Here is a 17,362-nt window from a genome sequence, read left to right as displayed (position 1 = left end):
CTGGGTCACCTCGGCATGATGGCCCATCAGCGATTTAGAGACATTTTGGCTATATCTGTCATGGTGTACTAGGCATATTTCTAGGCCTTATTGGGGACATTCAGGCTGACCTTTGCATCAGAAGCCCGGCAGTGATTTGGTGACATACTAATCTTGACAAACTGGCAGTCAGTGACATTTTTGGACATTCTAAGCATGCTAGCAATATTTACTCAGTCGCCACCCAGTGACACTTATTAGCATTCTTGGCAACATCTGGCTATCCCAGGCATCATGGTAGTAATTCTTGCTATAATGTGAGCATGCTAGGCAATAGTCTGACTACCATGACAGAATAGTGACCCATCTTGCCATATTCTGGCCAAGATTGATACAATTTTTAATCCTTGACTTATTGATCCGATCCCTGCCATAATTGGCATATCTGGAATAATCCTGCTGAACATTGTGGAAATGTGATCAACATCCCTGGTATGTGATGATAAATCGACATGAAATATGCCTATATTAGGCAATCAAATATGGAAGTTATTGGTGAAAACGAAAATGCCAAGAAGATGTTTGTGGACAAAAAATATATTGATTAAAAATGAAAACCTGGACAACATTTCTGTACTAAAAATTTTTTTCCTGGAAGTGTGAAGCTTGTATTTGGAGGAATTGAGCGCATTTACAAAAACAAAAATGTGTTTCAAGGTGAAATGCTTATTTTCAGAAATTCACAAACCGATGTTTTGAACATTTCTGAAGTATATTTAAAGTTAATATTTGACAGAATTCATGCTGAGTATTGGGGATTTATTTCTTAATTCGATTCCCTGATACCAAAGGACACTTCCTACCATGCTTATTATTTCTTGACTTGCCTGAAGGCATTTTGTCTTCTATATTCATAAAGCTTTTATATCATCACAAATACTGCTTAAATCACGAAGCATGGAGGGTAGGTGTGATGCATGCGATCTGATTATGTGTCACTTAGCAGTAAGTAGTATTGAGCCTGTAAGTCCTGTGCAGCGCTGCCGTCTACATTTGAGTCTGAGATTTGAATTACATTTGAGTTGCCCGCCTGCCTCTTCCGTGTAGAGTCTCAGCCACAACAAATGAGTGAACATCGATGTGAGGCATTTTGTTTGCCGGCAGACAATTCGCCCTCTGCACTGTAGCGCCTACTAATTAAATAGCACTGGGGTTGAAGGTGGCGAACTGCTTGTGGAAAGGGTGGGCAGCAGGGGGAGGGGGGTAAACACCGACGTGGAGAGTGTGCTGGTGTTTGCCCTGCGGTGAATTGCCTGCAGATCATGAAAATCTGCTCTGAAAGGACTAGACTGAAATGAAGGAGGGAAGAACCATTTAATATGCATTTTGAAAAGTGTTAGGCCACGTTAGCTTGTATTACAAGATATTCTACCTGCCTGTGATAAAGATCTGTGTAGCTCTTTTAGCTAATATTTCATCCATTGTCTTGGCATTGTTTTAGAAAAGGTTTCTGAAGAGGCAACATCCCCGAGGAAGGTAAGGTTTGTCTCACACTCTAACAAAATTATTAAAATGGGTCAACAATGTGCTTTTGACACTGCTCTTTTTTCCAACCCCCCGACTGTCAGTCCGATTCAAGGAAGGTATTTACAACCAAAAACTTTCAAAGTTCATCAGCTTTTCAAGGCTGCGGTGCACTACGACCACAGTGCCTGCCTCCAACAAACCGAAACGATACGATAGAGACACAAAATGCACGGGTCATCCAAACAGAGAAAGCCAGATGTCAGCGGTTCTTTTATTTACTTGCTTCCCCATGAAATGTGTCCAAAAAAGAAGAAGCCCGGGAGTGGTGCGCGCGAGCGCCACAGCGAGACATGTGGCTTCAATTATCGCGCCCGTGTCTGGGCACGATAATTGAAACCACTTGATGGCCAGTGCACGTAATAGACACCAATAGGCCATGGGCGGAGCAATGCTCCCGCCTTTGGCCTATTGGTGCGCTGTTTGCGAAATACACAGCACGCACAAGCCAATCCCATAACACAAAAGAAAAAGCACATGCATGAGCATGTGCAATTTCTATGTACATTTTGAAACTCCCGACAAAAGGGCTCTCGCTACGCGAGCCCTAAAAACAAAACAAACACAAACCTTTCAGAGTAGATTACATCCAGGGGTATAACTCAGGCTCCTGCAGTCCCTGCATTACAAAAGGACCTTTAACCCTGTAGGGAAACCAACACTTCAGGGGGCCACCATTCAGCCGGACCAATGGGGTACTGGGGTGAATGGCGATATGGGAGCTAAGGGAGACTCAGAGGGCCCTCTTTGCTATTCAATTTACTTTACACCACCGATCTCACATTTGCAAGTTCGGCTGTGTGAATCGCAGTAGTGCCTGCTCGTCCAGGTACTGCTTCACACTGCGCAGGCTCCCACCTGCCTATCCCAGCACTGCTCTAATGCTGGGAATACTATTTCCAGCACGACAGCAGTTCTGGGATTGGTCTGAGAGCCATGGTTTGGCGCTCCGACAGATACTGGGATCCTGTGTTGGCTTTCCACCCGGCTTTCATCCACCAGGCACTATAAACGGATTGCCAGGAACCCTGAACCAGGCTTAAAGCAGCAAATGTTATCTATGGTTGAGAGTGCCGTAGATGCTGGTTATATTTGCCCTAAGGAAGCGGAATTCTTGACGCCTAGGCACACTTGTATGCCCATTATTTACGGGGTTTCTAAAACACATAAAAATGTGCTTGACCTGCTGTTGAGACCGATCGTCTCTACTATCCAATCAGCTACTGAGTCGCTTTCTAAATATATTGATCGATTTCTGAAACCGTTGGTTTGCAAATTTGAGTCTTTTGTCAAGGTCACAGGCCATTTCATCACTAAAGATTGAGAAGATGCCATTTTATTGCGACAGGGAACTTCTGGTCACTTTGGACCTAGAGTCCCTGTATACAAATATCCCCCAGGAAGGAGCAATGACGGTGCTCCAAGAGATTTTCTCCTCTGAATCTGGAATCCCCAATGCTCTGTTTATCATCGAATGTCTTAATGTGGGTTTGAGTGAGAATTACTTTGAATTTAACAGTGGCTATTTTCACCAAATATAGGGAATAAGCATAGGGGCGTCTTGTGCCCCGAGCATAGCTTGCTTTTACATGGGACATTTTAAGCAAATAAACATATACAATGTGATGGCCCCTTTCCATGAGAACGTTCGAGCCTGGTCTCGATTTATTGATGATATTTTTTTCATCTGGGAAGGGGACCAGGCATCCTTAGATGAATTCATTCTTTGGATCAACGCCGCGGATGCAAATCTGAAATTCACGGCACATTCAAGAAATTGTAAAGTGGAATTTTTGGATGTATGGATTGAGCACAACCAGAATGTCTCTCTGTACACCAAACCTACTGCTGGAAACACCTTGATGCAGTATGGAAGTTATCACTGCCGGAGGCAAAGGAACAGCATCCCCTTCAGTCAAATTCTTCGCTTGCAAAGAAATAGCTCGGACATCAAGGATTTTTTGGAAAAGGCAGATATTCTAAAAGAGAAATTGTTGACTCGGGATATCCACGCAAATTGATCAAAGATTCTTGTAAGAGGGCTAGATATATATCGAGATGCCATGTTCCAAACTAATGAGGCCAGACCCATGGATAGGCTGGTATTTGTCACCAAACACTAACTTCAACCACAAAATAAGACAAACAATTAATTCTTTGTGGTACCTATTGAACATGGACAATTGCAACAGCAAAATTCCTAAACCTCTCTTTGCCTTTAAGAGAAATAAGAACCTCAAGAACCACCTTGTAAAAGGAAAAATCTTGGAGTCATCTGCTCCATGTCAAACTGCTATTTCGGGTCTTGAACCTGTTAAGGGAAATCATCGCTGCGGCACATGCCAGGCATGGCCTAATGCCATCGTGGGCCACATTATTAAGATCAACGAGCGCTCAATCTCGCTTCAGGGCATGACAAATTGTCACACCTACAATGTTATATATATTATCACAAACCCCTGTGATCTGATATAAATTGGCGAAACAGGACCAGAATGCAGGACCCGAATTGGGGAGCAAAAATCCATTATTCGAATTAAGAAGTTTCCGTCCCCCACTGGCTGGAAAAGGATCATACTTAAATGGACCTTAAGTGGTCAATCCTGGAGAAAATTTGATCTGCACCTGGAAAGGACCCGATTCTGTTTAGAAAGAAAAGAGAGGTACTTTGGATCTATCTTCTAAACTCTGTTAATATGGGCTTGAATGTACACTGCCTTTGGAAAAATTTCATCATTTAATTTTGACCCTCTTTTCCTGCTTGAGCGGGGACCCCCGTGGTCTAACCATACAGACTGTATTTTGCTGTTCGCGGGCCTGTGCATTTCTCTGGTAAGTCGAATGGTTTCATAAAATGATTAGTTCGGGTATTCATCCCCTTTCTTTGAACTGTGCTTTACTTTAATGGTTTAGAACTGCGCGTTGTCGGATGAGTTAGCCCGAACTCTAAATTCTAGCCTTTACCTGAAATTTAGTGGGCGTGTACTTTTCAATCTTGTCTTTATCCCCGAGGAGAAGGGCTTGATGTGAGTCTGTACTACTGACCATTTGGGTTACTATTTCTAAGATGGCCGCTGCATTGGCCTTGAGTTTATTTCAGTGTAGTCCGTTATCCATCTCTAAGCGTAGCTGATTCCACCCTCCTATTGGAGGAGTGTCGGGCCGGAAACCCTTGAAATGATTGAGTCTGTTTAAACTCTTCATGGCTTGAGGGTTTCCCACCCAGTGGAACGCCGAAGGAATTTCCTTTCCAGACGGACGTCGGATAAGCATGCTATCATATGTGCAGGCTTATTCTTTTCTTTATAGCATAGGGCCCCGTCCCATCTATCAATATATTACCTCTGACCTGTGAACGTTAGTCTCATGCGCGCTGAGCGGTCACATCTATTTTCTCCATCTGTGCACTCCCGAGGGGTCATTTTATCTCCTCGTTTGTTAGGTTACTGTCTAGTTTTATACTAGGCGACATGCGAATACCGTAACTATATATATGCTCTCATTAATCTATGAGACCGCGATGGTTCTTATGCATATGTTTGCTCTAGTTACATCTTCTTTGCGATCCCATTATTTTGAGCAGCCATTGTCTCTCCGTAGATTACTATTTGTAAGCTCCAGTTAGAAGCGGGCGTTAGCTCTTGTATAGCATATGGTTAAATCTTGTGTTTGTCTCTGACCTGTTTTTCAAAACTCTCCTTTACTATCTAGAATTGCTGAAATCTGCATCGGTGAAATCGAGTGATTCATGCCATGAATAGTTCTTTGACCTATCCTTTGTTGATGCTCCTGGTCGCCTATACCGCCATTGGACCTGATCTATTATCGATTCCTATATAACGTTGTGGATCTCGAGTAGGTTTTTGTCCGCGCATGGCTATGCCTCCTCATTTGTCCCTGGATGGGACTTTTGCTGTATTGATCGCTTAACAAACTTTGATTAATTGATTTTTTGTTACAGATTTTGCGTTATTGAACCGTCAGGCTTCATTTCTGACCTTGTAAAGAGAACCCTAGTGAATATCTTTATCTTTCAAGTATATTTGGAGTATGTCATAAACCTCACTTCCTCGAATTCTTTGCATGTGATGGTGTTGTCACTATATGTATATCTAACTTTCAGCACAGGTTTATGAACTGGGTATTCTGAACTATCCCGACTGCATATATAAGATTCAAATGAACATGGGTGTGTCTTTTCTTTCTTAACTGTTTTTTTCTTAGTCCTTTTTTGGCGCACACTATTCCGGCATTTGCGTTTCTTCATCATGAATAAATAAATTGTGTTCCCCTCTGGGGCTGACCTCAACTAATGTACATATTGTCTGTATAACTATATCAATGTACATGCTGATGATATGTTTTTCTGCATTTTTAGGTGTGTCTGTGTCCCCCACGCTATCTATCTATTTTTAGCCCTGATGAAGGAGTTGCCCTGTCCTGGGCTGTACACCGGAATGCTGGTAGGCGTTTGACTTTTTCCGTGTTTCTGGATCTTGTTCCCACTCACCACTGGGATGATACACGAGAATTTTCCATCTCAACATCAGTTGGCAGTTGTACCATCTTGATTGACGTGTGATGTCTCAGGAAATTGTTTGCTCTGTAGGGTGAATGTATGCCATTTTGAGTGAATGTAGGTATGACTGATGATTATGAATGTGATGTGTGAGACATTGTATATTATTATTGATGATTCTAACGTATTTATTTATGTATTGCTGAAGTTTGATAACTATGTTTGACACAATGACAATAAAAGAAAAAATAATTTTGCTAAATAACTTTGTGGTTTGAATGGCTTGAAAATATGTTTGGGTCAGCCCCAGTTATTGGTGTATAATATTGGGACCCTTCATTTGGGTTGTTTGTGTAATCCTTAGATATAGGCAGGTGGCTTTTGTTAGTGTTGGTTCTCCATCCGGCTGTGCAACGCAGCTCGGGTTGGAGAAAGGCTAAGTGCGCATGCCGGTTTGCCCCGGCCCCAGATGGCCGGCCAAACCTTCATGCAAACTTAGAAGTACCCACCACTCCCCCTTCCTACCTGGTGCTTCTGCGTCACTATGGATGTCCTTGCCCCTCCCTCGGCTGGCAGCCTAAAGGCCAAAATACATTATCATTTTCTTTATATCCTTTGCCTCTTCTTTCAGCGGGGGGTGGGGGGGTGACGCTCCTATGCCATAACCGAGGAGCTGCCCCTAGCGAATCAGGTCCAACGTCCCTGCAGCGACTGCCCTTCAGTGAATACTTTTCATGTGGTGACACTCGGGCAAGGCCTGCAAGCTCTAGAGCCCTTGGTCACCTTGATGGTCTGAGCGATCTTCCCCCAACTACTGTTTTATGAAGTTGTTTTTACAAAAGAATCAACATCGTGCACTATATGCATGTTCACAATGCAGTCTGAGAGTAAAAAATAGTTATTTGGTAGCAATCCTATGGTGCAGCCACCTGGCACCCCATCACCCTATAAAGGAAAAGAGGAACTAATATTTACCGTAGAGCTGTGAAGTTTTGCTTGTGCTTCAGAAGGTTTGCAAAAGAGTGCGCGCATTCATCAGTTAGCTGGTTGTTGAACAATCTGAAAAGACACCCGTATATGGAAGGCACACGGTTATTATTTTGTGAAGTTATTCAATTGGTTTACACAGCACTGGCAAACTAATTTATACATTTGCATATAAAATGGACAACCGCATTCCAAACGTACATGAGTAGTGTTATGTATTATTTTAAAGATGTACAGTCAGGGGCGGCTACTCCGCTAAGGCGGAGGAGTGTCACCCCCACTGGCTTGAAGCAGTAAAAGAAAGGAACAAAAGAAATGATTATAATGTAATATTATTATCGTTTTATTTTGTCCTCCTGCTGCTGCAGCTTTAAGTGAGGGGGTGGGGCTGCAGAGCAAGGGGAGTGGTAGAACCCTGCTAAGTGTGCAATGACTGTTTGGTCGGCCCTCTTGGGACGCCCAAGACAGTCATGCACACTTTCCCTGTTCTCCATGCAGGCTGCATTACAGCCTGCATGGAGAACATGCCCAGGCCCCCCGTTGCTGGCTAAGCGAAGAATCACAGCACTCTGACTAATCATACCAAAGCATTGCAACGTTGTGATTGGTCAGGGGAGCCCGCTAATTACTTGACGCAATAAAGTACACACCAGTGGCAAAAGATTGGCCCCCCACAGGCCCTGTGGTGCGGGGGGGTTAGATGCAGGGGACCCTCTCAGCGCAGTACCCTGGCCTGAGAGCTCCTGAAAGGGGCCCCTCAAGTTTCGTTACATTAGTGCTTTACACCCTCTGTTAATTCTGGGTAAGTCAAACCAGCTGGAATTTAACAGGGGCTGCAGGACTCGGACATGCACATTTTGGTCAGGTAAGGACCAAGATCTGCATGTTATTCTGGAAAAAGACAGATTACTGGATAATTGTGGCATCCAATGAAAAACAAACACATCGATGTCGGATTTAACAGGTTCGTTAATTATTGTCACATATTACAAAGGGCATACGCAATCAGGCTGTGTGGGGATATTCATAAGTGGGCGGGGATTCAGACGGCCGTCCTACGCACACGCCCACCGTGACGGGTGATGGCTCCCAGCCGTCGCGAGTATACAAGGGGTTAATGCTTTACACTGCGTAGGCTGTGGTTCTCCAGCTCCAATGTTTGGAAACAATTTATTAGCAAGAGTTACAGCCAGTTGTGAGGTTAACCACCTCGGTCTGTGTTGTAGTTGGTTTGGTCTATGCACCTCTGCTGCAGCCTGGCCACATCTGGCCGGCTATCAGCCTATGAATGCTTCCATGTTCCTTTTGGCTATGTTCCTTTGCTGCTCTTGCACAGCATCTTGGTGGACTTCATAAAGTGCACGGTAAAATATGGTAATGTGCCTGGTGCTGTTTCTGTATATTGTCTACTGTGGATCCACCTATTACTTCGCTCTCCGCACACAAGCGTGGATCTTGGTGTGAATTGCAATCATGCCAACGATCTTTCATTTAGATTTTTTACCCAGCTGCCTGTGTTTCGTCATGAAATCTGCACAACTAAAGGGGATCTATATATAAAGTGCCTGACAATGACAGAAATCTCGACCAATAGTCTTTTTGCTATTTCTATTGACACTCCACCCTGACTGTTTACATTGTGCCTGTTCCACAAATAATTTATTTTACTATCACATATACATCAGCTTCCTTATAAACAAGTAACTAACAGCATGTCAGTGGACTGCTACAATGTGGTGCAAGTCCAAAATTAGAATGCATTAACATGCTGGACAAAATCAGTAAAGGCCCCACTTTGCTAGGGAGCAACTTCAAGAAGTCATTATTAGGATTCGAGGCTTACTGGTCAGGGTTTGGCAGTCATAGGGGTGTAATATTTTGAACCTGCTACCACTGAGGTCATTTCAAGGAAGGAAAAGATGGTGGTAGTCACTGAATGTTAGCGCTGTCTGGAGAACGTCTTTGCATCTACGGACAACAGTGCCTGACAAGGGACCAGCATTTCCAAAGAATCATTGAAAACTCATGTTATTGGGAGAAAGCAGTGGCCATCTTGGATCATTGGTGATAATACTCATCGTATTCCACGCAAACTTTGCTTGGCAATTGTACTACTATGTTGCTGCTGCCAGGACCTTGATCTCTCTTTCAACAACTTAACTCTTCTGGTTTATTTCTGGATGACAGTTTGGAATTCGTAGAAGTGTTCAGAACTAACGTTGTATCGGAAGAAAACATATGCTTTAACACATTTAAAATTACAAATACTGTGGTACAAGAATTTCGAGGTGCTTTTCATGAAGGAATGGGAAATTGAATGCACAAGGAACATTTGAATGTTCTTGATATGTTGTGTGGTTATGTGGAAGTTGCTAAGAGTATCTGCCAGTTGATCAATATTATATACAATGCCAAGATAAAGATGCAGACATGAGGATACAATGATATGGCAGGGTTGACTAAATTATGCAGCTGGAAAGGCATAATGCAGCACATTTTGAAGCAGTATTACTTCACTAGGTTGTCATGTTTATATGTTAACACCTCGTTGGTATCAGGTTAACACCTGCATAAAGCAATCAGCAACTGCATGGCTACCTCTCTAGGTGCAACAAAGGGGCTACCACTAGGTGGTAACGTTTAGTATTAGTTTTACAAACTTATCAGTTTGAGCTAGAAATTATTTTCCATAACATCTGCAAATTATGCAGAAGACGCTGGATTTTTACAGCAAATCCATAACTATACAGATAAAACAATGGCCACTGAAATGTATAAATCCAGAAGCCCGATTATTGCATGTGTATGCAATCACAGGATACTGCTGTATGTATGTTGCCTTTCAATTGCACATTCAGGCCAGTTAGAAACGAATCCCTACTATATAAAGAGAATATACATTTGAGGAGTAGAAGGTAGTTATCTAATAAATAAGGGCAGATGGTTGTTTATCATTATTAAAACTGCATCACTCCCGCTGGATCCAGAGTCCATGGTTAGGTCTTTGTGACAGGCACTCTCACACAAAGCCTTTTTAGCTGACCTCACATTGTCGCTGTTATTGTTCTATATGTATAATGCAAAAAGTCATACTATGTTTACAAAGTGCAATGTGGTGTAAGCTGATCGGCCACAGTTCACTAAATAGTTCACAGAGGACAACAGGGACATTGATGGAAAGAGTGGTATCACCTACCTCCTCCAGCCACCCTTTAGACACACTGCTTAGCTTGATAAACAATGTCTACACAGTGGTTACTTTCGCCCAACCATTTCCATCCAGTTGCATGTGAATTCTTTGTACCCATCTCCTAAAGACTTGCCTTTTCCGAGTACTTCAACTAGCTCCACGTGAGCTACGACACACTCTCCTACCAAGTTAATTACTCACATACATGCTTTTATGTAAGTCTTACACTCTACTGCAACAATCTATGGCTAGAATTCACAGGAAAAATAAAGGTGAACCGGCAGCTGCTACACTAATACCCAACCTCTCTTGAACAGAAAAAAGTATGGGAAAGAAAGATACTCTCGAAGTTAAAAAAAAACATGAAACTGAGTGAAAGAAACAATAAGCACATCAGGGAATAAGAAAAATCTGAGTGTAATCAACTGTCCAAGCTGCATGTTGTTGTATATTACCTGTATTCTTATCTCTATGATCTTTCCCTATGTCATGCAAATTCCAAAACGCTGATGGCTCTGACTCCTAGAACCTTAGGAGAGGCAGTTGTACTTGGCCAGCTAGCGTTGGGATCTCTGTTGTTTCTCTCTGAATAAATTTACCTTCTAGCAAGATAGTGTCTGTGACTACTTACTACAATTTTGGCGACGAGGGTCTTCAAGGTATCGTAGACCATCTTTGTATTTGAATGATTATTGTTGTGATTAATCTAAACATGTTATTTTCATTTTAAGTTGTTTTATTGTAATGGTTGTTTTCTCTTCTTTATAATGAGAGAAGATGTGTTGTATATTACCTTTATTCTTATCTCTATGATCTTTCCCTATGTCATGCAAATTCCAGAACGCTGATGGCTCGGACACATCCTAGAACCTTAGGAGAGGCAGTTTGTACTTGGCCAGCTAGCGTTGGGATCTCTTTTGTTTCTCTCTGAATAAATTTACCTTCTAGCAAGATAGTGACTGCGACTACTTACTATACATGTCTTGGTAATAACCTAGATGGAGTCGTATTTAAGCCCCAAAATAACAATATGAAAAGAAAATTAAAAAGGGCAGGGCATGGGACACCCTGATGTAATGTACTTTTTTATGAATCATTCCATGGTGCTTCTTACATAGATATAGATGTTGCATCTCTTTTCTCCTGCCTGAAAAGGATCTTTTCCACATTGCTCAACGCAGAAATCGGTACCCAATTTAAACTCAGAGTTTGGTAGGCTAAGTTCTCTAACTGGTTATGTCAATGTGGTCTCGGTCATTGCACATTTGTAATTTTCCATTTTATATTTTTTTTAAACTGTCAGAAAAACCAAATGAGACAATCACATGGCAAGGGGCTTTATTGGTGTTTATTGAATTATATTCTGAAGTAACAACGTTTACCAAAAAGAAAACACTCAAATTAAGTTACTAATATGTCTGCCAAAGCAAAATAACTTCTCAAAAAAGAGCTCTAGATAAAAGAAAGCTTGGAGATTACCATATGAAAGCAAGACGTGGATAGATTTCACCCTCACTGAGGTCTCTTCACTGGCTGTTTATGTGGAGGATTATCTCTGAAGGCTATGAGTTTAATATCTCTCCTATAGCTCAAATCCCCAGATTTCTGAACCCTAAAGTTTGTGTGGTACCAATCCAGCCACTCTCTATGCACATTCAATCATTACCTCCTTGCAGTGCCCAAGGCTATAAGGCAGCCACTCCTCCATAGCTGCATTTAAGCTGTGGGCCTCGCCTCTTACAGCCTAGGTTTACACTCTGATCGGGTCCCCTTCACAAAGCATTTGAAAACCTGTCTCTTTGAACATTAAGCTCCTTCCTTTTTTTACATGCACTGCCAGTTTTTATTGCCCTTGGGTATGTGTTTTTCATTGTTATGTAAATTTCAGTCCCAAGAAGTTCTGTGCAGTGCAATTTCTAAAAGAAATATAAAACATAATAAAATAATGCATTGACGTTTAGTGCTTTGAGTGCTTTTCTAGTGAAATGTAGTGAGACCCAGACAGTTCAACCTACTCCTTTGAGTAAAAGCTTGAAGTGCCCACTGCGGCTATTTAGTTGTGCTGGACTGGGTCCAATTCAAAAGCTCAGACCGACCGCAATGGATCGCAAGTCGGCTACAGTCCCTGGTTTGTCCTGCTGAAGGTTTAAAGATTGGCTGTGCTGTTCCACAAGCTTCTGCTCTTTCACCCCATCATTTGAATATCTATATCCAGCCTCTTACAAAGAAGCTGTCAAAAAGAGGCTGTCATATTTTTAGCTGTGCTGATGTTTATCAGGTCCTCCTTCAGCCTGATATCCCAGCATCAGCACAGGATCACTTTAAAGATATGATGTGCTTTATCAGTAGAAAGATAGAACAATCACCAAAAATGTAATGCTGAAAAGACCGGCTGCTATTGGTCCTCTGAAATGGCCGTGCTACCATCTCTGAAGCCAGCTGTGAAAAGCCTTAGAGTTCTAGTTGATCAACATCTTCATCTAGGCCTCAAATAAACACTGTGCTCTCAAAATGTATTAATTCTGTGAACCATTAAGAAGATTTGACAGTTGATCTCACTTTAAGCTCTGAAGACTATTAGGGCAGCCATTATTGGTGCAAAGTTGGACTATGCAAAGAGCATATATTTTGGACTCCCTGATTGTGAATAAAAAAGACTTCAAATGATCCAGAATGCCGCAGCCAGGCTAATATTTAGACTTTCTTTGAGAGCACAGATTACACCCTACCCGAAGAGCCTTCATTTGGCTATTGATCAGTCAGCGTGTTGAATTTAAACTGTGTTGCCTAATTCTGAAGGCACTAAACAGATTTGCCCCAGACTTTCTAAGTGACCATTTGGTTGGTTACTTTTTGCAGGTAGAGCTCTCTGATCGGCTTCTGCCAATTATTTGGTGGTACCCACATTAAAAAAAACAAGGACTGGAAGGTATAGACTTTCAACACTGGCCCCAAAGAAATGGAATAACCTTCTAATTGAGATCCGCTCAATCACAGAACAGCCCCTATACAGAAGAGCATTAAAGATCGTGCTGTTTAAGCAGGCATTTGAGACATAGGTACAACCTTTTGACTTCTGTGCTACACTCCTGGTATGATAACATCAACAGACTTTTGTGTGGATGACATACTCTATAAATATTTTTTTATGTAAGCCTGAAATTATAACTAAGTGGAAAGAGCACAAAAGCAGCAAGCATAAGAAAAAGTGCCTATGCACTTCTGTCCTTAACCATGCCAGCTGCAAAGACTAGTGACTGCCAATAAAACGGGTCCAAAGGACAACAGGCATCTGGACTGGACAGAAGGTGTACCTAAGCTTTAAGAACATTCACGGACTACTAGCCAAGCCACAAACTGATTCAAGGTTTCCTGCTGAACTGCAAGCAAGAGCAGTCATAAGAAGTGCACCCAGAAACTCTTAGAAAATCATAATGTTTCACAATTGCATCTGGGGAAGGAAGCACTAGCTAAATGTGACAAAGGGAGTTGGAACTTACTTGAGAACCAGAAAGTGCTTTGGGCTTTGCAAGGGTAGGAAAGTGCTACAACTGCCAATAAAAGAGGCGGGCCAAATTATTAGCAAAACTCAGCTAAAGTCAATATGGGATCAGTCCCCTTTGTGTAGAGCTCAGAACAAGTCATCGGAGAACGGTGGTCAACGGACTAATGATCTGGAATTCACTTTCTGATAGTCCCACCTTTGGCTCTTCAAGGAGCAGTAGTTTGTTTTCTAGAAGGGTTCCCTGCTGCATGTCTGAGATTTACACACAGATCCTAAGTGGTATTGGATTCATGACATAATCTAGATTTCTTTATCTCTCTTGCCCTTTCCTCCTCTAGTTCCACCTCTTTCTGGAATCAATTTTAGGTGCCAGGAGAGCATAAAAGAACACAGTTAACACTCTTTTTCCTCAGTAGGTTTCTCAGTTAAACAAAAGATTTCCCAATGATACACACAACATATAGGACCAGGCATTTATCTATCAGATGAGTCAATATCAGAACAAAATCTATAAACTATGTACTACAAAACAGTACCATAATTGTGTTGCCATAGAAAAAGGTGACAATGACACTAGAATACAAGAAACAAAGTTGTCTTGGAACTAAGTAGGCAATAGATTTATAAAGTCAAGGTTTACTTGGGTTTTTGCCAGAATGGAAATGGTTACCTCTGGCTCACAGCAGACTTCCTGGCATGGTTAAACTAAGCATTAAATTCTTACAGGTGCTAACCGACCAAGGGTTACTGCAAGGCCTTTTATCGTTTAGGCTGAGTTTGCTTTTGAGCCAAAAGCATTATGCATGCTGCACCTTGTTATGCCACTTATTAAGCTTTTGTGCCTATTCCTCCTGTGTGAAATCGGGTTACTGGTGGACTGGTGTGTGAGCCCTGGTCAATCAGCAATCACAACCTTGTCAGGGTAAGGCACAAGAAAACCCTGAATCAACTTATGCTCAACCCTCTGGTAGCTTGCGACAGAGAAATCAGGCTTAACTTAGACACAATGTGTAAAGTATTTGTGCAACACTTCAAAACTGTGAAAACACCACACAAAAAAGATTCCACACCAGGCTTAGAAACAAATAGAGTACAATTTAATAAATAAAACAAGACCAGAAATGACAAAAATTCAATCAGTAGAATCGGAGTTTTGAATTTTTAAAGAATCAAGTGTAAAATAGCACCTAAAAGCATGACGTGCCCACAGCGGCTACCTGGTTGTGCTGGACTGAGTCCAATTCAAAAGCTCAGGCCGAACGCGATCTACCAGCAGCAACGGAGAAGGCTCTGCCCCCCCCCTCTAACTCTGTTACACCTAGGAATCACCAGCAGATTTTTACTGGTGGTTCTTGAGTCCTTGGAAGGGACATATCGTCAAAAAAGTCCTTTAATGCCTTCTGAACCTAGACTGTAAAAGGCCTTATGAGTAAGACAAAGGGCCTTAAACAGAATAACACCAGGGCAACAACTGCCTGCTTTCGAGAAGCGGAAGAAAGAAATGTAAATTTTTTCCTAAGAATCCTGACGATTCCAAAACATGTGGACACAGTTCTATTGACCTGTGCCGAGGTGGCTGAGGCCGAGGCCTCTATGCTGTTAGTGAGAGACACCATAATTGAGGTGTCATCAGCATAGGACAGCACCTCCAGCTCAAAGGATCTAACAAGCCTGGCCAGAGGGGCAAAATAAATGTTAAAAAGAGTTGGACTCAATGAGGAGCTCTGATGGACTCCACAGAACAGATGGTTAGGGGCCGAACAGAATTGATCAATTTTTACTATTTGAGCCTGATCATTGAGTAATGAAGTTAGCAGCTTTAAAGCACCGCCTCCCACCCCCATCTCCTTAAGCCATTCAAACAGTCTCATGGGGGATATCGTGTCGAAGGCTGCTGTGAGGTCAAGAAGAATCAATTACGTGATGTGACCAGCATCAACCTGAACACGGATGTTATTGAGTACAGAGGTTAACCCTGTCTCCGTGCTATGATCACTTCTTAACCCATGCGGTTAGCCATTGAGCAACTGATATTCCGCCAGGTAGGAACTAAGGTGAAGGTTCAGATGTTTCTCATCAGAATTTTAGCTGGAGCAGGTAATAGGGAGATGGGGCAGTAATGTTTTAGTTCAGTAGAGTCTAGGGAGGGCTTTTTTAGGGGAGGTTTGACAACCGCCGTCTTCAAAGAGGTAGGGCACTCCCCAGCTGAGATAACTACGTTAAGTACTGAAGTGAGGTGGGGTACAATAACCACTCTCCCTAGCTTCATAATCTTTAAAGTACAGGACTTCAACAGGGAGCTGGATGTAATTCCACCTAACAGGAGGTCCGTGGCCTTGTGTGACAGGGAGGGAAGGTAAGTAAGTTGCCTGTCTCCACCAGAGTTACTGAAATATGAGAGGAAAAAGGGGTATTGGCAGAGACTAATTTTGGGGCCCCAGCATTAAGATATTCCAACGAGGAGTATATTTCTGTGATCTTAGCGCGGAAAAAAATAGCAATTCTGTTACAAAGGTCCTGGGGGTTATTAGTATGGACAGGGACTGAGGGGGGAGGAAAGAGACTTAATTACATTGAAAAGCTCCCTGGAACATCTAAGGTATTCTGTAACCTTGGAGTAGAATAAGGAGCCAGCTTGCGTCTTGGGAGGGCATTACTGGAGCTTCATGGTGAAAGTCCCCATGAGCAACGATGCAGGGAGAAGAGTCGGGCTGCAGTGGTGTAACAAAGGACCCCACAGCCCCTACAGTACGCGAGGCCCAAGCTCCAGGGGGGCTCCCTCAGCACAGTGCCCTGGCCTGAGTACTCCTGAGTGAGTCTGGAGGGAGGGCTCCATGTACTTTGCAGGGGGGCCCCCTCAAGTTTTGTTACGCCACTGTCGGGCTGACGGAGCTTCAGCTCAATTGCAATGTGAGTGTTGAGGTCTCAGTGGGAACGAGCACATCTGCAGTCACAAGGAGCCCAAAAGGTTAATTGCAGCACCCCTGAGCCACACAAAGGGTCCAGGACTTGAAAGGCACCACTCAGGGGTTAGGAACTCGCTGTAGCGCAGTACAGGGGCTGGTGCAGGATGTTGGGGAGTCTTATGTTCCGAAGACTCAGATGGAGGAGGTCTGCAGACTAGCTGTTGGAGCCACTCAGTGGTCCTGAGTTCAAGATTACGTTAGAGGCCCAGCTCTCCTTCACCAGGCAAGAAATCAGAAGTTCTGCATACCAGGGCAGTAGTTCCTGTAGAGCAGCAGTCAAACCGAGTAGCAGTCCTGGTAGCAGCACAGCAGTCCATCCTAGCACAGTATCCACAGGTCCAGAAATGTACTGAAGAGTCCGTGTCTGAGGTCCTACTCTGGTTCTGGAAGGTGGGAGAAGCTTCTAGACAGTGGCTTTGAAGTGAATGGAATTTTCTGCCCCCTCTCCTCCCTCTGGCTCAAAACTGACTGAAGTGACAATGCGGGGTCATTAGGCACTTTGTGAGAAGGCAGAGCACAGGCTATTCAGTTGTAAGTGGGGCTGTGCTCAACTCTGTGCCCCCATCCTGCCAGTAGGTGCCCATTCAGGCACACCTACTCCGTCCATTTTATGACTGTCTGGGAGGAATTCA

The 17,362-nt window shown here is 43.0% G+C and overlaps 1 protein-coding gene across 5 annotated transcripts in view; it reads right to left on the bottom strand.

The window, feature by feature from the left end:
- The window catches only part of NOD2 (nucleotide binding oligomerization domain containing 2), a 379,168-nt gene that overhangs the window by 103,424 nt on the left and 258,382 nt on the right, over nucleotides 1-17,362 (bottom strand). For all 5 annotated transcript variants that reach the window (XR_013603462.1, XR_013603461.1, XR_013603463.1 and 2 more), the window contains exon 6: nucleotides 7,058-7,141. Coding sequence is in view for 2 of the 5 variants with exons in the window: in XM_078668543.1 (XP_078524669.1) it covers nucleotides 7,058-7,141 (84 nt within the window). In the remaining 3 variants the exon portion in view is untranslated. The remainder of the gene's footprint in view (nucleotides 1-7,057; nucleotides 7,142-17,362) is intronic.

Source organism: Lissotriton helveticus, chromosome 12 (genome assembly GCF_964261635.1).
Source record: "Lissotriton helveticus chromosome 12, aLisHel1.1, whole genome shotgun sequence".
NCBI lineage: Eukaryota > Metazoa > Chordata > Amphibia > Caudata > Salamandridae > Lissotriton > Lissotriton helveticus.
The sequence above is the reverse complement of the archived record's forward strand: the minus strand, read 5'-3'. Positions and strand labels throughout refer to the sequence as shown.